This window comes from Micrasema longulum, unplaced genomic scaffold, assembly GCF_059751315.1.
Source record: "Micrasema longulum isolate JH-2025_06_02 unplaced genomic scaffold, ASM5975131v1 h1tg000322l, whole genome shotgun sequence".
In the NCBI taxonomy this organism is placed as follows: Eukaryota; Metazoa; Arthropoda; class Insecta; order Trichoptera; family Brachycentridae; genus Micrasema; species Micrasema longulum.
The window spans coordinates 606,709-629,858 of NW_028277526.1; the positions used below are offsets into that span (position 1 = coordinate 606,709).

General features: G+C 29.7%; 1 protein-coding gene across 2 annotated transcripts in view; it reads right to left on the minus strand.

Annotated features, from left to right (window-relative positions):
• Nucleotides 1-196: 196 nt before the first annotated feature.
• The window catches only part of LOC148282505 (trypsin), a 41,052-nt gene continuing 18,098 nt past the window's right edge, over nucleotides 197-23,150 (minus strand). The window contains exons 3-11 of one of the 2 annotated variants that reach the window (XM_088224961.1): nucleotides 14,006-14,105; nucleotides 9,686-9,824; nucleotides 8,490-8,631; nucleotides 8,251-8,363; nucleotides 7,491-7,612; nucleotides 5,487-5,722; nucleotides 5,203-5,405; nucleotides 4,736-4,889; nucleotides 197-595 (exon numbers count right to left, since the gene is read on the minus strand). In XM_088224961.1, coding sequence (XP_088081087.1) covers nucleotides 308-595; nucleotides 4,736-4,889; nucleotides 5,203-5,405; nucleotides 5,487-5,722; nucleotides 7,491-7,612; nucleotides 8,251-8,363; nucleotides 8,490-8,631; nucleotides 9,686-9,824; nucleotides 14,006-14,105 — 1,497 coding nt within the window. In that variant the 3' untranslated portion in view covers nucleotides 197-307. The remainder of the gene's footprint in view (nucleotides 596-4,735; nucleotides 4,890-5,202; nucleotides 5,406-5,486; nucleotides 5,723-7,490; nucleotides 7,613-8,250; nucleotides 8,364-8,489; nucleotides 8,632-9,685; nucleotides 9,825-14,005; nucleotides 14,106-23,150) is intronic. The other variant, XM_088224962.1, reaches the window with a different exon arrangement.

Consider the following 23,150-nt stretch of genomic DNA (forward strand, 5'->3'; position numbering starts at 1 on the left):
ACATATATTAGGTACACTATTGCAAATTAACTTAAATTTTTAATCGTCTTTTAAATTTCAACATAATAATCCCCTGTCATGAATGTAATCATTATATCACTATAAGCCTTTCATATCTCATATTCAATTAGAAATTAGACTTGGAGAAACATTATTTAACACGGTTGTTAGATAACATGTTTGTTTCAAGTAAAACTTTTATTTTTAAAGTAAATTTTTTTGGGACATTTTATTGCTACAAAACAAAGTGCACATTTGCATCACTGCAATTTTATAATTGTCTAGTAAAATAACAAATATTTACAGATCATCTGACACTCATTTTCAAAACTCTGATAATCCATCGGACGTAATTGGGTAATCGTGTGTATATCCCATATTTCCTTTTCTTGCCACATCCATCTCCGAAGCTGGTGATACCGAAAACCGTCCAGGGATGTCCGGGAGTAGAAGAGTCTCTACACAACAGTGGCCCCCCAGAGTCCCCTGCGCAGGAGTCCATGCGCCCTTTCTTGTAGCCCGCGCAGAACATGTTTGATGTGATGTAGTAATCTATGTACGTGTTCTTGCACTCATCAGCCATTACAATTGGAACCTAGAATTATTTATTTATTTTAATTCCTCGACGTAAAATGAATTTAGAAATTGAGTTTTGTAAGTATTTTGATATTACATGAAATATGTAGTTACATGCACCCGGATGAGTTCTGATAGCAGAGTGTTTATGATTAATGCCCTGATTAAAGAAAATCCAATAATCAGCTGATAATTTAATAATGACATCAATCAGATCTAGTTAATGAAACGGTGTTTTTTATATTTTAAAGTAAACGTGATATTATCTATGCGAGGGATCTACATGTACAAATGAGAAGATAATTATTGATACAAATCGTCGGCATCGTGAAATAACGACGTACGTGAACTTTTCAAGAAAGCAGTTTAGTCTCATAACTCAATAACTACAAAATAAAGTATTTGATGCTTGGATCAGTTATATACATTTGGTATCTTTAGAACTTAAAATACTGACCATCTTTTATTATGGCTAAATTTCCAGAAAAGTCACTTACGTCATACGGAATCTTTGATGTCGTACTTATATTAAAACTCTACATCGATCTAAGGACCATATTTAAATGAACTTTGGCGTATAATATACGATACTGTTATACGAATAAACTTCATATTTTAATCAGTTGGATCTGAAAATCTATTCCAGTTTATGGAGAAATAAAACTGGTTTTAAAAATATATTATATGTTAATTAATAAAATATTAAATTAAAATTAATGTAGATAATCTTAGAATATTGATCTTAGAATTAACTTTTTGCTCATTTCGAACCTAAAAATGAAACTTTCTTTACATGTACTTTACACAAAAATACTATCTTTTAATTCTTAAGGAAATATTTGATTAATTGAAATGAAGAAAATGTGAACTCAAAAGCTTATTGAAAGGAAAAAACATTTATGCCATACTTATATACAATAATGAGATAAATAAAACATTCATAATTAACATTTGTAATTTTATCTATTTTGTGTAATTCTATAATTTAATACACATATAAATGCATTTAAAATTGTATCGACGAATACCTTCAAATCGCATGTTTTCTTAGTACCTATGTATCTTTTTTTAATTACCTTATAAAATAAATAAATTACAAATACGAAAAATTTATATTTGAAAAAACGTATCCTTGGTAAATAGCTTCACGTCTTAACAAATTATTCCCTTTCAGTAATTATAGGTGTATACCTATAGGACAAAGACTTATTTAAAAATAAAAATATCATTATATATTTTTTTGTTTTTTTTTTACAATTTACATAAAAGGTAAAAAACAGAGTATAAAAAAATAAAGGATAATTACATAGGAATGAAAAACATATTACATATTTAACACTAAAAATAGTAAACAAAAAATTCTACAAAGGCATGGCGTGTTCGTGGAAATACAAGAAATGTTTATGAATTTTTTGCTGCTACAATAAATATACAGGTACAATATTTTTGTTTTTGTGTAAGAGATAGAAAAGAAAGTATTATGTAAAAGATTAGAAGGTACTGTTTTATTTTATAGTAATTAAAAAAGGAAAAAAAAAACCTAAAAATTTTTCCTTATTATTTTAAAGGACAACAAAATATATCATAGAAAAAAGGAGTTCATATCTTTAGTTTGAATCCAGAATAGTGTGTGTTTTTTAAAAGAAGAAAATTTTTAAAAGTTTGTTATCAATAAAATATTACCAGAAAAAAAAAAATTGGGAATAAAATATGCATTTCTCTGTGCTAGCCTCATTTTACAATGTGTTATTTCTAGCACACGATTCCTTCTTTGACTTGATCTATTTGAATTACTTGTAAATACATTTTGGTTCTTTAATATATATTTTAAACAATAAAAATAATATATTTGTCTTATTTCCAAAAGTTTAGCTTCTTGGAACAATTGGAAAGAGGGAAAAGTGCGATTTTTGTAAAGCACTATTTTTAAGATAAATTTTGAACAGTTTCTAATGGTTTAATGTGGTTGTTAAAAGCTCCCCCATAATACGATATCACGTATATCATTTTTATAGTACTTAGCTGGACGTAAATACTTAACCGTTTGAACACATAGGTTAAATATCTCAGTTTATTAATAATTACTTCAAGATGATTAGTCCATTTTAGTTGACAGTCAATGATCAATCCCAGGTATTTTATGCACCTTTCAGGCTTAATTTTTTCGCAGTTATTATAAATGTCAAGATTACGATATTTATTATGAAACAATACAATAAGGGAAGAAGAAGGGAAATATGATTTTGAGTTATAAAATGGAATAAACAGTGCTTTATTACAATTTAGGGAGAAAAGATTTCAATTTTACCACTCCTTGATTATAGCTATACATTTATTGGCTTTTTTGAAAGTATTAAAATAAAATTACCATACTTTTCGAAAACGATTCTAGAATCACAAATATTTAAGGAATTTTATATTTTTATCATCAGTTATCGGAGCTAACATCAAATATGCTTTGTTTAAAATAGTAAAATTAAAAATTCTAATTTCCTTGCGAAAAACACGGATCATGTCATTATCGTTCAAATCATACTTATGTATATAGAATTTTGTTGGGATGATCTGCATCAACAAAAATGTCTTTAATTTTGGTCTACAAAACTCTGCTAGTACCATTGTCGGTATTTAAAACAATTTTTGGTTTTTCAACTGCCCTTTGAAATAAAATATATGGTCTTTTTAATTATCAATAACTTTGCATGGATTACCATCTAACAAGTATTTTCAACTCCCAGAGAAAATTAGAAGCTGGGTTGGGATATTTTTAAAGTAATAAAGATTCATTAAATACTGTCCAGTAAAAAAAAAATGCCAATTATTAGTAGCATAAAAGTACTTTTAAATTTGTAATTTTGAATTCCTGCAAAAAATGTCATTCCAGGCCACTCCCCTAATACGTCACGATTCGTGTTTATTTGTTCCTGGCTATTCAAATAGGTTTAGAACAATATCACGAATCTTCACGTCACAAAAACCTAGGCCAAACACGATGCATTTTCTTAGCAAGTATTTATATTTAATTTATTTTTCACATTTATGTATGAATTTCTCCATTTCTCCACAATATCCATATTGATTTCGAAAATACAATGACCAATCTCAGCGTATCTAAATCCATTAGATACGCTGAGATTGGTGTACTAATGCAGAACCCTATGCACCATTAGGTGTGGAAAGGGAATAATGATGAATATTAATTACTTACCATTGAACAATTTCTTAAACAAAACAAAAATTAACATTAAGGTAAGATAATCAGTTTTACGCTTCAGGTACCAGTCCAAGGACTATGAAATATTCTAGTGTGTAAACACCCTTTTAAATAAACGAGACAAGGGTAGTCTAGACTAATAAACCGGGGACTGAAATCATACAATAAACTACCAGACAAAACTAAACAAAAGACCCTGATAAACTTTACAAAAGATGATGAAAATATTATAATTAATTTATGTAGAGTATGATTTTTTTTTTTAAATTGTGTTTAATGGATGTAATAATCCGTAATGGTTTGTTTATAAATGAATTTAAAATTAAAAAATAAATACAACACATAGTATTACCTATGTTCAATATATTATAACAGAGATGAATAACATTTTAGAGAATATAGAAGTCTAGGTATTTACAGGGCTTATGAACTGTCATTGGCTGGTTTAAGTGGTCACTTTACAATCTTTGTAACATTCACGATTCTGCACATATTTGAACATCTATATTACTTCAATTCTTTTATCTGTTGATGTTTGTGAAGTTGAAGAGCTGAAACCTTTATTTATGCGGGTGAGATTCATATAATTGAATTATTTCACCTACATAATAGGCAACGCCTGAAATTTTTCTTTTTTTCTATTCATATACTTTTTCATGGACCACGTGGATTTATCAACAATATCTTATTGAAATATTTTTTTAAAAATTAAAAATGTTTTTTTTTTCATAAAATTATATTATTTTAATAAAAATAATATATTTTATAAAAATGATAAAATTTAAAAATAATAAAAACAAAAAATTTAAAATTTTTATTAAAATGTTTTTTTCATGATGGTTATTTTTTTGTAGTTTGTTTTGTACTACTCATTCTAGAGGGGTACTTTCTCTGTGATTCATCGGGGTGCTGTCAAGTACTTACATTCATATTGCTAATACAGACCTGGGCTTCATGTAGAAGTTCAGCTCCGTAGGCATCCGTACTCTTCCTTTTGCCCCAACCTATGATAGTGCACAGTTTGTTCACCGGTAGAGGTTGTTTGGGGCGAGGTAAGCATGCTACACCCAGGTGAAGGTTTTTCGCATATGAAGGCAACCTGTATAAATAGGGCTTTCACTGTAATGATGTATTTTAATTTTATTTTATTAAGTGTAATATGGTTGATTGTTTAAAATTAATTATAAGGAATTTGTGCATAATCATAAATAAATATTGATTATGTGGGTACCAATTATTTAGGAATCGAGTTTTTAATATTTGAATTGAATGGCAAAAATGCTTTTAAACATGTTGTATATTAGACTATAAGTTACTATTCTTCATGCTTGAATATAATTCTACATACTAAAACAAACAAACAAATACCCAAACATAAGTCTTCTCTGGCATTGTTTGCCAAAGTAGAATACCTTAGCATGGCGACATCATTATCGACAGTTTCAGAATCATATCCTGGATGGACTATCATTTGTATTATCCTGTATTCTGTTTCCATGTCATCTTTAGTTGAAAGGTTGTATTCTCCTAATCTGACATATAGTCTTTTCCTTATGCAATGTGCTGCGGATAGAACCCAGTTAGGAGATACCAAAGTTCCTCCACAAAATGCTTCCTAAAAACATAATCAACAAATTACATATTAGGACGTAAGTAAATTGTAAATTATTCCGGTAGCTACATATCAACATTGTACCTTGTATCTATTTAGGACTGCAACCTGCCATGGCCATTTTCCCCTTGGGGATGGTCTTCCTCCTATTATTCTAGTCATGGACCACATACTCTTCCTACTTGAATTTCTGGACCCGCTGTACAAGACTCCGCATTGTGGACGATTTGCTCCGTAACGAAATACATTTGTGTCTATATCATTCCGGTCTTTATTGGGTGGTCCCTCGAGCAATGTGTCAATCACAAGCTGGCCCTTAGCTACAGAAAAATATTTTTATAATTATGGTGCAATTTAAATTTATAATATTAAAAAAATAAATTATTATGTCTTTATTCAATAAAATACACATTAGTACAATACTAATGAATTATATAAAGAAAAAGTATTAAAACATATTTGGTACCAATAAACTATTAAATGAAAAAATGAAATATTAAATAATAGTTTGTCATCGGATGCTCAGACATAAGTTTTTATCAATAATCAAATAAAAGAGTACAGACATAATACTGTATACATATAAAATAATGAACATGTATTATTTTGTTTTCGATGCTTTGAAAAATATTATTAAGAAGATAAAAAAGAACAAAACCAGATAAAATGGTTTAAATTTTTTTTTTTTAAAGTAAGAAAATAGTGAAAAATAAAACAATTAAAATTAAAGAATAGCCATTTACTTGAATATATTTTAAACATAGGAAAATATATAAATACATATAGATATAAATAGTGTGTGCTCATAAATGTAATCAAAACAAGATAAAAAACAAAACAAAGTAAATCAAAAATTTCAATTCATATCTACAGAAAAAAAAAATAATATGAAAATTAAAATTAAAATTAAAAGATCCTATTAAAATTGAGATCTAAAAAATGTTAATAAAATAAGAAACAAAAAAAATAAAGGTTAACCTTAAAAAAACAACAAAAATGTATTCAATGAGATACAAAAATACTGAGTTAAAAATGTTTTACAGAAATAATAAATCAGTATATGAACTTTCTGCCTACTAACCACTTTTGTAATAAAAACATATTTTTATTTTTATTATGACATGTTTTCATGTCAAGTGGCAACATATTAAATATTTTTGGAACAATGTAATCCAACAATAATACACGGTTTTGAAATAATCGACCATAAACTATTTTGATAACTTGCTAACAGCTAACATTAAGTACACATTTTCAGTGAAACGTTAAGGGAATTTTTATTTTTTTAAATATTTAATTGAATTATATTTAGGAAACATACAGTACAGTTACATAGTTTTATATTTTACACAGTTAGACTTAACTCTAATGGACCAGTGAAGTTTCCATATTATAAAGTAATTATATGTAAGGTTATTAATTAAAGTACAAAAAAGAGAAGGAAAATAAACAAAAATAGAAGTTGTTTAGAAATTAAAATTAAAGTAAAAAAATTAAGAAAATTTGTAAAAGTAATTAAAAGTTAATAATTAAAAAAAGAATGACAAACATGCTCAGATGTAAAAATAAAATAAAATAATAATAACATTTTTTTTAAAAAGGAAAAACATAAATATACACATACATATTTTAAGGGATTCAAAGAAACGATGAGAAGAATCTTTAAAGAATCTTTAAATAAAAAAAATAATTTAAGTCAATTTACAAACATCTTCAAAATTAATGACACATGTTGATTTTATATACATATACAATATAAGTAATTAAAAGTAGTTTAAAAGTATAAAAATATGTCAATGCAGCAGAGAAAAAAGAAAGAATAACAGGTATAGCAAGTAATATTTAAAATTTGAAAAAGCAATATAAGGAGAAGATTTTAAACCAAATGTTTTTGTATGAAACTGAAAGGAGTGTAATAAAATAAAACATTTGTTTTCCACCACAACAGTGTGATTGATTGGTTTATTGATTGTTCGCAGCGGTAATCGAACCCAGATCCCCACTTATTTAATGGCATGTCATAATATAACATAGGTTATGAATATAAACTAAATATGGCATATATGAGAAAAATTGAAAACCGCTAACCATTGTTTTGATTGCTTGGAATTTTTTTTTCAATCCACGTCTGACAAAATGATCCTTCCACATAACAATAGGCTGTCTCTTTGATAACATTTCTTGCACACAGTTTTGGTTGTCTACACCACCTATAACAGTTCTAAGAGTTATATATTATATTATAATGCAATGCCATATAAAATGTAATACCATGCAGTAAATATATATTTATTTTCATTTTGACCCTGTAATATTATTTATTACTCACTAACCTAACAGTTTTTTGATATCAATGGTTAGTTCAAATACTTGGTAATTCTTTTTCAATAATGGAATTGTTTAATATATTGAGTTTTTTTGCTAACATTTCTTGGTGGAACTGCATTTTAATTATAACAATAAAAATACTTGATAGTTTTATTCCACTTTTATTTATAATTTTTATATTTTTTTTACCAGTGACCGGGTTTCGTCGTGACCGACATCGTCAGACTGGTGATGTCGGTCACGACGAAACCCGGTCACTGGTAAAAAAATTATAAATAAAAGTGGAATAAAACTATAAAGTATTTTTATTATTGTAATTAGAATTGTTTAAGTTTTTTCACCATTACAAGATATTTGATAAATCCTTTTAAAAAAATGTATTTATCAGTAAATACTTAAGAAAATTTATATAAATTCATAAAATTATATTATTGTGACTGCATCTTCATACCAAAACTTTTTATTTTGTTAGTCATGAATACAATACGGTTTAATATATAAATTAGAGATAAGATCAAACCTTTTTCTGTGTGTGACACATGCTTTGCTGCAAACAGACCATCGACTCCATTTTGAGTACCATTTACTTGAACGACTCGGTAAAATTCTCCTTTCCAAGGAATCTGGAGTATTCTAAAAATACATTATTTTGGCAACTTAAATGATTGAAATTATCAATTTTTGGGATTATCATTAGGAGGTAAATTTAATTATAAGCACACGATAAAACATGGTTTTCACGAAGTTAATTAGACTTACAAAAATAATTTTAAATTTGTACTTTCTCTGAATGTTAGAATCCTGAGAGACTGGTGAAACTTCTTTTCTGTCTTTAATTTCCTTTCTTTTTGTTCTTCCACATTTAATTTTATTATAACCAGCTACTCTTGGAAATCTACAACTGAAATAATAACAATTGTATTGCGTCAACCCAGTTACAGTTAGTTAGTTGATAATATAAAATTTAATATTTTCATAAGATTTTTTGTCTTCTATTTTTCATTACTTATTATTTTCTCCATATGTTATTTTTATTTGGTCACAATTAGGAAAATTATTAACAATTTCTACCTAAGAGGTCTCTACTTTATTTGGACTAAAATAATTTAAACTCGAGTAGTCGGTTGAGTTACCAATAGTAACTTTATGTAATATATGCGTAATATGGTAGTGTCGCGAACTCCGGATCAGGCGGTCCAAGGTTCGAATTCCTGTCTACCATAAGTTGTTTTCCATTTTCTAACACGGTAATTTGCTACTAGATGAAAATGGTCCTAAAATGGAAATAGTTGGGTAAATCATTAATCAGTTCAACATCGATTTTTAAGGAAGATAGGCTGGAGGTTGGGCTTATATAGAGACCAATATACGTATAATGAGTTAGAAACTAGCTTAAATATATCTTCTCTTCAAGATTGTCGAAATAAATCCGACCTTCTAGTCCTATTTAAAATTCTCAACTCACTCTTTGATGCGCCTGAACTACTGAGCTTAGTAAAATTAAAAATCCCAACTAAAAACCACAGACAAAACTTACTTTTCAAACTGATAACCATAGAACTAACTATGGTTTTTATTCCACTATGCCCAGAATTCTTAGGTCTGCCAACAAACATACCAGTCTTGATTTCTTTGATAACAAGCTGTCTTCTTTCAAACGATCACTGAATCAAACTCAATTATAAACACCTCTCTCCCGCTTCCACTCCCACAAAGTCTACTATATATCATTGTGTCTTTCTTCGTTCCTTTATAATAATTTTCTATAGATAATAATGTCCTTAATTATAATAAATTAATCATAAAAACTCTAATATTTAATTTCTTTAAAAGTATAAAACATTTGCGATGACGGCTCATAAGCTGTGTAAATGCCTAGACTTCCATTTTTTGACATCTTCATCTCTGTAAGAAAAAGATCTAATATTAATTTGTGAAAAGTAATTTAAGGTTACCTTTTCTCTTCAGTTTGTACTGTATCTCCACACTTGTGTTTTACTTTACATATTCTCTGTCTGTTTCTCGTACAGTCTGAGATGGAGCATTCACTCCACTGCCCCCACTCAGAGTATGCTCGATTGCTTGGGCCTGTATCTATAACAATAAACGATCAACTTTCAACTTGCTAAATAATATGATAATTAATGTATGGGACCATTTGAACATTTCTATCTCAAAATATATACAATATCTATAGATTTATTTATGTTGCGATTCTTTTATACAAACCTAACAATTTTGGTATCGTTGATAATACAGTATAGTCTATAATCCGAACAATTGAAAACTGACTCAGTCTGGTTTAGCGAATTTTCGGATTAATGGAACCATTAAAAAAAAAAACAAACATTTTTCACTATTCATAATTAAGATTTTTTTTATTTAACAATGGTATACACTAAACATATGTTATTCGGCATAGTAGCTATATTATCGTATTCTTTTAGTATTTGATAGAAAAAAAAAACGGTATTTATTTTCTGATGAGCACCTTCAGCGTGATTCTGATATGCTTTATCACACAATTCCACATTTTTTTTCGACCGCCCACTCCTGTCATTTAGTTTTTATGTTTGACTGTGTTAGGTGGTAGTTCTTCTTCAATCATCAAGTCATTTCTCCATATCCTTTCCGGTAACCCATACTTGAACTTCTGGATCATTCATTTCATTTAACAAATTTAGTCCTAGCAAATGATGCATCTATGATAAATAATCTTCGTTTTCATTACAGACAAAATTGGAATCATAATTTACATCTACATATTTCCTTCGTGAACTCAACATATATTGGACAAACTTTCTGTCAAGTCACACACTACATCACGTAAATTGATTTTCTCGAGGATAGACAATATGATGCTATCTTCTTTAATGAAATTTTAACCGCATGAATAACATTTTGATTCGTGAGCTGCATGAGTGGAGTACAATTGGACGAAGAAAACAATAATTTTTCGGTGAAATTTGGATAGCCAGGAACATTTTGGAGTAACAAGGCTTTTGAAAGCAGCTTTAGTTCTTTCATTTCCTCGCCATTTACCCGATGTTACAGTTCGGATTACTGGAAGGTCGTTTTGTAGTGGGTTCGGATTACACAGACTGCTGTTTTTATATTAGATTAGGGTAGACTCGAAATAAAGTGCAGTGCGTTAAAATAATTTAACCTATCTTAATGTGTTAACGCCTGTCAGTGAACTAATTGAACATACAAGTTTAGCTTGTGTAAGCATGCACAATTTAATGATTTTTATAAATTCTTTTTGCTGCGCACACATAAGCAATATTTACTGAAGATTTTTTTTAACTACTAACCCAAAGAAAAATTAATTGTGTGTTTACTTTGTTCATCGACATGTACTGACACATCAATATAGGATATAAAACATTTGAACGTAATTATCTAGTTTGCGTTAACTTTTTTATTCAATTTATTACAAAATTACCAGTAATGCAATCAGACACATATATAAAACAAAAATTACTGGAAAAATAATCCTTTATTTTTGTCTACACCATGTGAGTTATGAGAATTTTAAGAAAATTGCTTTTCTAGGTTTCGCCCGTCACATAGTACACATTTCATATATTTTAGCCTATACTCTATACCATTTACATGTACTTACGTTGGGTGATATTTTTTTTGTTAAAAATAATTACATGATTTGTACATCTAATGGGAGAACAATTATTTTCATGAATACTTTCAAAATAATATTTCTCAATCTAAATTAATATGTATATGAATATTAATAAGTATCCTTTAAATTATTGTAAAAAAATGTTTCCTTGAAATTTATCGCAACAAAGGGAAAACATTTTAGAGAAGGAATATGGAAGTCTAGGCATTTACAGAGCTTATGACCTGTCATTGGCTGGTTTAAGTGGCCACTTTGCACCCTGCGTAACATTAACTATTTTGCCTATGTAAGCATCCACATTTCCTCAACTCTTCCATCTGTTTCGAAGATCTGAAACATTATCTATGTGGACAATTCATCTGGTCAAATTATTTCACTTAATAGGCAACTCCTGAAAATACTTTAAAAAAAATATAGTACTTATTAAAAAAAACTTGATTTATAGCTCAATTTGCAGACATCTTTTGTGGAGGCTGTCTGAGTCTTTTGTTTAGTTTCGTCTGGTAGTTTATTGTATAATTTCAGTCCTTAGTTTATTAGTTCGAGTCTGGGCTGTTCTTGTTTCGTTTCAGAATGTTGTATATGATATTGTTCTGATATTTTCGTAATGCATCCATGCTTACAACAATTTTTTCAATTCTTTCTCTACAATTTCATCAGTCGCTAATTTATTAATACTCGTATATCTAAAGGATTCTATTTTAAAGAGTTTAGTTATATTTATTGGTTAAGTTTGTTTAAAGAGTTCTTTAGTTCCTGTTAAATAAGTGTCATCTACTAACTTTACTATTTTATTTTATTTTTAGATTGACTCAAATGCCTATATTTTTATTAATATTGTCTAATTTACTACAACTTTGGTAATAAGATTTTAGGTTCGTTGACAATTATTGAAAAACTGTGATTTTTTATTCCAGTAGCTTTGTAGAGATTGTAAAGAAAATTTTTGGAAAAAAAATAACTAGGCAAATTTTTATAAATGAAGAATTACGGATTGTGTATAACTTGTTATGTTATATATCCTGTTTTGGGGGGCTGTATGTTTTCAACTCGATGGCTACTCCCAGAAGACGTTCTTGACTTCATATACCTAGTACATACCTATCTTTTCAATTTATGATCGCTGATTAACTGCATTTGGAGTACCAATGCAGTTCCCTATAAACAATTGTGGGGTGACTTTTTTTATTTTATTTAAAGTCGAAAATCAAACATGTTTTCTTCTCATTAAGTTATCTGTTTTTCGGCAAATTCTAGGCTTTAGAACTAGTAAAATAATAAAGAGACGCCTATAACAGAAACCTTATCTATTATTTATGATTATGTATAAAACATGGATTGTATTTAAACGATCCCTACGTATACTATCGAAAATACATTTTGCGAGGTTTACAGGAGCGCGAAAACACAGCTTGATATTTTTTTAAGAAGCCAAACATTGTGTCTATTGAAATATAATATCAAGCTTTGTATTTGCTCTCTTGTAAATCTCGCAAAATGCAGATTCGATTGTATACGTAGAGACCGCCGATTTGTTCAAATATCCAGTTCATTGACCTACATTATCAAAGTGGTAGTAGGGGCGAGTTGTGTACCTTTGGACGGGTGTACCTTCGGACAATTATCATATCTCTGGCAACATAATAGATTTCAAAAATCCCCAAAAATATATTGGGATTACATTTTTATTAGCTGGCAACACATCTCTGTCAAACCTGTCATTAGTCATTACTCTAAAAACGTGTTTGTCATTGTCAATTAAATTTATTTGCAACAAAAAGTAAGTTTTCATGTTATATTTGATACTTTTTTACTAGACGATGAAGTCTGGTTTTTACTATACGAGTACGTATTAATATACGTAATCATAATATATGTTGGTGAGTTGAATGTGTTCTTAATTTGTTTAAGTATATGTTTGTTACACTTCTAACTTCTAACCTCAAATTCAAAATACTGTTGAAATGTAGTGAAAATTTTAGATTTTAAGTGTACCTATAAATAGATTTTGGAAAGTAGAATATGGAGATAGTTTTCTATGTCACAATTGCTGTACAATTTTAGAGGAATCCAATTCATTCGATTTTGGAGAATTTTATGAATTATACCTATGTTAAAAACAAAAATTCCATGTAATTCGTTTTCGTATTTTTACTTTTTTATGTACCTGCTTACATAAAAAAGTAATAATAAAAAAGTAAATATTTAAAAAAACATTCGTGTCATTTCATGACAATGTACGATTCTTAATAATGTTACAACTTTTTTTAATAAACTATCGTTTCTTTCAATTCAAAAACTATTTTTTCCCACACATATTCGTACCTCATATGTGTGTACCTGTGAACAAAAACGTTATTTTTGTAAAAATCGCTTTAAAATAAAGTAGGAGCTAGAAATAGCTCCTACTTTACATGAAAATAATTTACTTTAATTTAAAGTACAAATCTGAAACAGAAACACAAAAATATTTATTTCTGTCAACATACGAGAAAAAAAAAACACAGGAGAAAAAAATGTCTAAATGTACATCGCTTATTCTTACTAATACAATATTCTGTAATTTTATATTGCTTTAAGATAATTAATAATGCATATAAAATGTTTTCATATTTGTGATAAACATACAACATACCTAGAGTTTTGATTAGGATTTTGATAGACTTTTTTGACTGCGTTGCGTCCGTTGTCATATTTATGCAACTATTTCTATTACGTACACTTTCACCCCTCACCTGAAAATATAAATTTAGCATAATTAGGTATCATAATTTTGCATAGCAGTGCGTGCGGGTGTTATTCAAGATAGTTAGTCCAGTGTGTGTAGAAGCCAGTGTTATTAAATATTGTTAGTTCAGTGTGTAAGTCAGTGTTCTTCCTCGGTAACCTATAATTGAACGTGTTTAGAAAAAAAATGTAATACCTACATGTTCTATATTTCAAACAGAAAACTTAATTTTACTTTGTAGATACAATTGAAGATAAATGTTAACTTCCTATTGTAAAACGGGCCAAGAGTTTTTTATATTTATTTTTTTATTATTAATAAATTTCATAAAAAGTACACGTTTTTGTAAAATTCTAAACATATCTAGTAAATGTTATCACTGTAACTCTCCAAAAAAAGAGATTAACTCTTGTGCTTGGAGAATGACTTACACTGTTTTAGTTGTTTATTTAAAGGAGTTTATTTAATTTTAAATATGAGTAAATGAGAAAGAAAAATAAAAATAAAAACATAGGATATATAAAGAAAAAAACATAAAACAATAATACATTCATACTAATTAAAATTTAATGTTGTTTTTACACGTGTTCAAAAAGTTTCTTTATATTAACTTTAAATTTATTTATTGATATATTATTTTTAATAATTTTTAGTTCATTGGGAAGATTATTATAATTTTTTACACCTTTGAAGACAAAGTTATTTTGACCATGACTTGTATGGAATTTAGGAATTTTAATATTATGTTGGTATCTGAGTGACATATTCATCTCAAATTCTTTTATTTTTTCTTCTTTATAAATTTGTATAATATAATTTATTTTATAAAGAGTGTCTACTGTATGAACCTTAAATATTTTATATAGACTTTGCGTATTAAATGTTGAAGGTTTTTTAGCTACCTATAAATGCACAAAAATATATTTATTTGCTTACTCGGAATCAAATCCCCTATTGCGAAAATATCACACTGTGGGCCGCGGGTAGAAACTTAAGAAATAAAACGAAAAAGGAAAATAATAAATAAGTATCCGTCCACCTTAATTTTACCGGGCCGGGAGATTGGCACGAGATTGGCGATGCTGCAAAGTAATATTAATGCCTCCATTACAATGGGGAGTGTCTAAAAAAATATCTTACATAAATATTAAATTTTTCCCACAAAAAATCAATTTTGCTTCTTAGACAATTATTGAAGATTACTCTGTTAACTTCCTTTTGTAATACGGGGCTTGATCTAACTGATAAAGATATGAGTTTCGACTCTGAAATGCAGATTATTGTATGGATTACATTACTGTATTGTTACATAACTGTATTATTATCGGATGGATATCAGTTTATTACAAAAAAGTTTTATATTCTTGATTCAGTCATATCAGAAAATAACACAATAAATAAAAATATAAAAAAACTTGCTAAACCGCGATGCCGGCTTGTCAGCAGGATCGCCAACCACCACGCATAATTTCTTTATTTACGGATTATGGAAATGTCATATCTGTAGGTAACAGGTAATTAATAAAGATTTGGAATTCGTCATATATGCAAAATATTTTTTTGTCAATTTAAAAATTATTTGTATTAATCAGCACAAGAAGAGAGGGAAAACATTTTAAGAAAGGGAATATGGAAGTCCGGGCATTTTTTCTTCTTCTGTTCGAGCCAATTAATTAAACATATTTTATCTAAATTATTTGGATTTGAGAAATATTTTCAACGATCTGTCCTTTTTACACTTTGTACATTTACATCACTTCTCGCATGGTGCGGTGCGTAAGATATGGATTTGGTTTTTCTCGTTTGTTAGACAAATGACGTGAATTATTTTTGATGAGTACGTAAGTTACAGAAACAGGTTACAGGTTGTGAACAAATGTATATTACAATAAAAAGTATAATTCAATAGTTTTGATGTTTTTTGTTGATATTTCTTGATAAAACTCCATAGTTAATGATTATGATAAAATTATAAATTAACTAACCAATGAAACTTCTTGGTTTAGTTTTACTTTTTATTATTTTAACCAACGAGCGCTTTCGCCTAAGTAGGCATCTTCAAGACTGGCGATGTCAAAATAATAAAAAGTAAAACTAAACCAAGAAGTTTAATTGATAAGTTTATTTATAATTTTGTCATGATTCAATAGCATTTTAGATCCGAAATGTGGTCCACTGGCAGTGTCGTGGACTCACGGATCACAGGTCCGAGGCTCGAACCTGAATTTATGTTAGATGAATTATTATTCTTGATTAATTAAGTATTATTCTTGGCTCTACCCGGCCAAGTTTCTCCAGGGCATGCTTGGCTACAACAGTTTAGACTAGATGGAATGTGTATTTGACTACACATTTTTATCTATTGTTGCGCGCGCGGTATGGCCGATAATGCTGAGATTATAATGAGCATTGGTCTGTATGTGCCCGATAATTACCTAAGACAGCGTCATCATAGATTGTTTCATATTCCGATATACAGGAACAACCTGCCGATGGATATGCCTGTTGAAAGGGCTTCCGCTATGCTGAACCACATCGCTCTGGATATTGATCTGTTCCATGTATCCGAAGGGGTTTTCCGGAGCAGGATTCTCCTACTACTTAGATATGAGTCTCTTTCATGTATTTTTTTCTTTTTTATAATATGTGCGTATCGAATGTATGTTTGTAATGGATATGTTATATTCAAATAAATGAATTGAATTGAATTAATTTAAATAAAAAAAAAATGAAATCATGTTTCTACTGGGTAATTCTTGATTATCGTCACATGTACATAATAGTGCTCGCATATTACAATAATAATTTTCTTCAACTTCTTCAAAATAATTATAAATACTTTTATCTAGACACGATAATTTTATAATATTTAAAGATAGATAATGCCATAGTGTTGACAAGTAGGTCAAGGAAAAAGAAATATGCGATTTCTCTAAAAGAAATACCTAATTTAAGGGTTATCGAATTACAGATAACATTATCACCATCGTTCCATGTCCGCTAACTAGTTGGAGCATATGGTGTCCACAAAGAGCCTCCATGCATCTCTATCGGCGGTAGGCTCTTGTGCGTCATATAACAGAATTGTTTAAAATTATGATGAATAAATTTACGTTAATTTAAAAAAATATTTAAATTGTTTTTTTTTGTTTACATTTTAGTACCTACATGTTCTTATTAATATCACCATATTTACTAAAACAAAAAATCGCACATAGGTATGACTTGTGTATGGGTATATTAAATCTAGAATAGATGGTGAAATCTATGATGTAGATTTATATAAAATAAAAACCGAAATCTTCATTCAGGTTTTTTTTTATTAGTGGAAAATAAGAGATAGAAAACAAATAATAGATGTAGAGATAAAAAATAATGATGATAAAGTAGATAACTAAATTAGGAAAAGTTATGAAAGCAAAGAAAAAGTTTATCTGGAAAAAAATCATTGACATTTATATTTGTGACCCAGATTTTAAATATATTTCAACAAGAAGTAAGGCTATTATCTGTAGCGTCTTTAATGTAGGAGTTATAAAGTTAAGGAGCAAATTTAATATATATGCGTACGTTTATCCTAGTGTTGATTTACAAAAAGTAATCTCCAACGCTTGATTTCTTCTTTGACTATAGCAGTTTGGGTTTCGAGGAAACAGGAGCTTATAATTTCTAACATATTTTCGACAATAGATACGATATTCTGTCTTGCGTTCGAAAGTTTTACTTCTCGGAATAAACGGATGAAGGATGTAGGGATATATTTTATTCTTATTTAGGTTGTTCAACATATACATCGATAACTGTATGAAAGAACCGAAAGATTTAAGAATGGGAGCAAAAATGAGTGGTATAACTGTTAACCGTCTTCTGTATGCGGATGATGCCGTGCTTCTTGCTAGCAGCAAAGAAGACCTTCAATTCTTGGTAACAAAAGTCTACGATGTATGCAAGAAAGGCGATTTGCTTATGAATGTTGATAAATCGAAAGTGATGGTTTTTGAAAGGGATGAAAATATAACTAAATGTGAGATCAGCGTGAACGGAGATATTCTGAATCAGGTAGAAGAATTTGTGAACCTGGGAAGTATGTTTACTAGGGACGGAAAGGCCTATAAAGATATTGAAAGGAGGGTGAGTGCCGGGAACAGAGTGAACGGTGCACTTAAATCGACTTCGGCAAACAAATGTTTATCGCAGGAGGCTAAACTAGCAGTTCTGGTTCCAACTCTAATGTATGGGAGTGAAGTATGGAATTGGAATAATAATGATGAAAGTAGGTTGAATGCTGTCGAAATGCGATCCCTCAGGCGAATGTGTGGTAAAACGATGTATGATAGGTGCACAAATGTCGAGATCCATGAAGTGTGTAAGGCTGAGACATGCATTATTGACAGAATCAAGAAAGGGGTGCTGCGTTGGTTTGGACATGTAGAGCGAATGGACAGCGAAAGAACGGCTAAAAGGATCTACGATGCAAATGTTGATGGATGCAGAAAACGAGGAAGACCGAGAAAGACATGGAACGATCAAGTCCATCAAATACTTGAAGATGGACATGTCAAAAGTAGGAATAATCGGCGTGCGTGCATGAGAAGATGTATGAATGTAGAGGAAGCGAGGTCTGTATGCCAAGATAGAGTGTTATGGCGTTCTATCCTCTCTGCCTACCCCAACGGGGAAACGGCGTGATGGTTTGTTTGTTTCGTTTTGTTTATTTAGGATAATTTTTATTATTAATTTTTGAACTATTATCAAATTGTTAATATGGTTATTAAAGGCCTCACCCCATTAAATTATTCCGTATGAAAGTGTAGACTTGATAAGTGAATGATAAACCATTCTATGCATTTTGTAATTTACAATACCATTTATGCGCTTAAATATGTTATTTCAGTAACTCAGTTAGGCTACATTTTTTTAAAACTTATTTTGGCTGTCAATAATGAGATCCAAGTATTCGGTACATTTATTTCCCTGAGCAATTTTCTGTTTTTGTTAGTATGAGTAATTTATAAAGAGTGACAGGCGCCTTTTATACTAATTTTGTGCTACTGGGAAATCTTGAAAGATTCATGAACTAAATACTAAAATGTTCTGCAATAAATAAAGATTTCGTATGGACGAAATAAATGTTTAAAAAGGAAACAAATACCAATTTTGATTTCCCAAGTGTAAGAAATAACTAAATAAAACACCCACGTCAGTTATTTTTAAAAGGCATATTTTAATTATTCTCAACACGTCTTTCCAAAATACTAGGAGTTAAATACTAAGGCAAAATACTAAGCAAGTAAGTACTTAAGTACTTCTAAATTTGGAGTCGGCGGTATTTATTCATTTTACGATTATGTACAATAATTTATCTTCGTTTATCTCTATATTTGAAAGTTTCGTTAAATTATATGTTTGATAATCAACTAATATGTCAAGCTTTAATGAAATTATTGTCCACCTGTTTACCACCCACAGCCATATTTTACGATATGTTTTTAAACTTAGTATGTTTTTTTAAACACGGACCAATCCTATAACGTAGGCTGTAAGATAGCTACTGTAGGCATGCGTATATATTATATACAGGGTGTTCTTTAAACCCGGTCACATCCGAAACCATGATGATCAGTATGGGCAAGAAGACATTTAAGTATATTTAAAAAAATATTTTAAACAAAGAAATTTTTTAAAAATAAAATATTTAAAAAAAACAAATGGTTGCTCCCCTCTCCTCGTTTCACCCCTGCAGAAGTAAGCAACCATTTGCTTTTTTTGATATTTTATTTTTTCAATTTAATTCGTTCTAAAAAAATATTTTAATGTGCCAATATATATTTTGCTCATACTGATCATCGTGGTTTCGGATGTGACAGGTTTTAAAGAACACCCTGTATATGTTATTATTAACATTACGAATACAGCAAAATTCTAGTTAGTAGTAGGTAGGTAATAGGTACATAGGTATGTACCTAGATAATTGTTTTGGATACTGTTAAGTTTTGTCGTTCATAACAAAAGTTTAGTAATAATTTTACTGTGTGTGTTTTTTACTCTGATCCCAGACTTCGGTTTTTAACAATAGCAAATTTATTTATGTGTTTTCCAATTGCCTGAAATATTTGTGTTCTGTGCCTCGATCTGTAGACACTGAATACATATATTATATCTATAAATTCTGTGCTCTTTTGGTAGCATTATTCCGATGGACGAATTCTTCTTTATCACATTTACATTGATCTGAACAAAAAAACGATGTTTTAAGGTGTTTAAGATTCTAACCAATCGAGGCCCGAGACCGATCAACTGAGGTCCGAGGGGCCGATCAACTGAGGCCTGTCGGTCCGAGTCCGATAGCATGGAACAGGTTAGTTAAATAATAAATACTATAATATTTTACTGAGTAACACCTCACTACGTGAGTAACACCACACTGCGCTTATGCTTTGTGTCTTATAAGTATACATGACAGGTTCTTAACAATAGAATAATGTATGGCAATATCGTGAGGACGATAATAATGGCCGTATTGCACGGATCAGAAACAGATTATAATAATTGTAATCGTAATATGAAAGTTTTGCCGAATTCAACTGGTTCTTATATATTACTAGCGGACCCGACAGACGTTGTCCTGCCCGAACGTTGGCTTGCCTGCTATCATCTTGGAAAAATACTTTTTATCTAGGTGCTTGTTTGTGATTAAATTCCAAAACTAAAAATTGTTGATATTAAAAAAATATTGAATTTAAGTAGGTACTTGTTTATGGTTGAATTCCAAAACATAAAATAAATATTTTTTCAAATATAGCATTCTTTTTGCAAACGTCAAACTCCGGTCATCTTACCAACAAAGCGGTGTACTTTTGTAGGAATACAATTTTTGAAAATTTATTGAATTTAATATTATTTTAGTGTTACCAAAAATCCAATAAAAAGGCACAAATGGGTATAAATTATAAGGAATTTTAGTAAAGAATCTGATTGAGATCCACAAAAACAAATGCGGTTTGTAAACATTCAAAAACAAACTTTTTTATGCACAAAAAAACAACATCTTTCCATTTTTTTGCAAATGCATTCTCTTCGAATGCAACCCTTACCAGGTTTTGTTCATCGATCTACCAATCGATGAACAAAACATTTATACTCCTAACTTTTTTTTTACATATTCGATTGAAAATTTTAATATTTACGAACACGCACAGCCCAAAGATCTATATTTCTCTGAAAACCACACGTAAATCGGCTCAGCCGTGGAGTACGGTGACATCGCACGTACAGAGGAATTATATATATAAACATATATTTTGTATAGCTTACCCACCACATACCGCACACCGCATCTGAGGACATAAGTCTCCTTGGCGGTGCCCACATACACGGAAAATTTGCTCGTTGTCAAACGAGAAAAGCTGCCCGAAGGAGCTCTCTGAAATCTGGTAGCCTTAGCATCTTTGTGCTGAAAGAAAGTAATCCAGAAGTACATAATATGAACTTCATTGGATTGAGAAGAGAGGGAAGTGAATTCTTCACTGACTGGGATTAAATTGATTGGACATGATCAATTCGCCGAAATGATTACAAAACTTTTTAAAAGCCTTGAAATTATTTTTAGAAGCCACCAGATCTGTATATCCGACAGGACCTATAACAGGGCCACGGATATATTTTGTGTATCAGATACTTGACCTACAGTAGTATTTTTTATTTAATATAACATATTTTATTTAAATGATCGTTTCTACAGTTTTTGTTCAATCAACCATAATTGATAAAACACTATAAATTATATTATAGCTAGTTACAAAATCGATATTGACGTAATTTTTACTAGTAATATATTTCTCATACCATATTTTATGTCATTGTTTAAAATTAGCTTTTTATATTAAAAATAACTTAATGTGTTTACTATTTTTATCGTTTCACTTTTTATTTCGTTTTTTCACTTTTTCTACTGATTTTATTAAAAGTGATTTATCCCATTAATGTAAAATAAAAAAAATGTCCGTTTAAAAAACCTTTAAAAAGCTTTGAGTTTTTTTGGGAAGCCTATAAATCTGTTTATCTGACAGGACCTATAAAAGAACCATGGTAGTAGCAAGAAGCTCCATTCGGTATTCACAGAGAAAGGGGAAGGGAATTGACCATACGAAGTGTTCAGAATATTATTTGGATGTCCGCAGCAGCACAAAAGAGAATCGATAATATTAAACACATTTTTTTTGCTAAATCTGGATCATCCAGTAGTCAGGGATGACCCAAGGGACTTTAAATGTTGATGGATTGAGAAAAAAAGGTAACCCTTCTTGAAGGAAAATATTCCCATCGCGATTGTTATGTATCAAGAAGAGCATTTATATCATTTTTTAAATATCCAATTTAGGCATTTCTTCAGCTGGGTGTAGACGGACGTCACCACTCACAGAGGAACGCTTTTTTTAAAAGTGCTTTTCTAGCATTTGAAGTATAGGACATTTATAAAAAAAAATATTGCACCTAGGTTCGACTCAGAGCTTAAAGCTCGAATGGAGGTTTCCAAGGATTTAATAGAAGATTGCTTATAGGTAATGAAAATTGGGTTTTTTAAGGGGCAAAACTGAATTTATTTCAAACTCCTGAATTAGTTACCTTATTTAAAGCATCCGATGTGTCACGCTTCAGAGATTTTTATATATTAATCTAAATCAGGGTACACCACTCGCCGCAAAAGCCTGAAAGCGGAAAGCCATGACGAATTAAGGGGAAGTTGGAAAAAATCATCGAACAATACATTTCACAAAAATGGTCCCAAAATAGAGCCCCGAGGATAGCCGCAAGAAATCTCACATAACAAAAGTGTATTTACACCCGGATACAAAACATTCTTATGGGGAAATAGCTTATTATAAATAAATATAGAATTATTGGCCACCAGGCATTATCGAAGGCACCACAAATGTTAAATAATATAGTGAGGACTTCAACAATGTTTCGAGTATGGCCAAATGTTTGAAGACAGGCTAATTTCAGGTTGGATTGGAAAAAAACATTCAGACATACTAAAAACGCTGTTAAT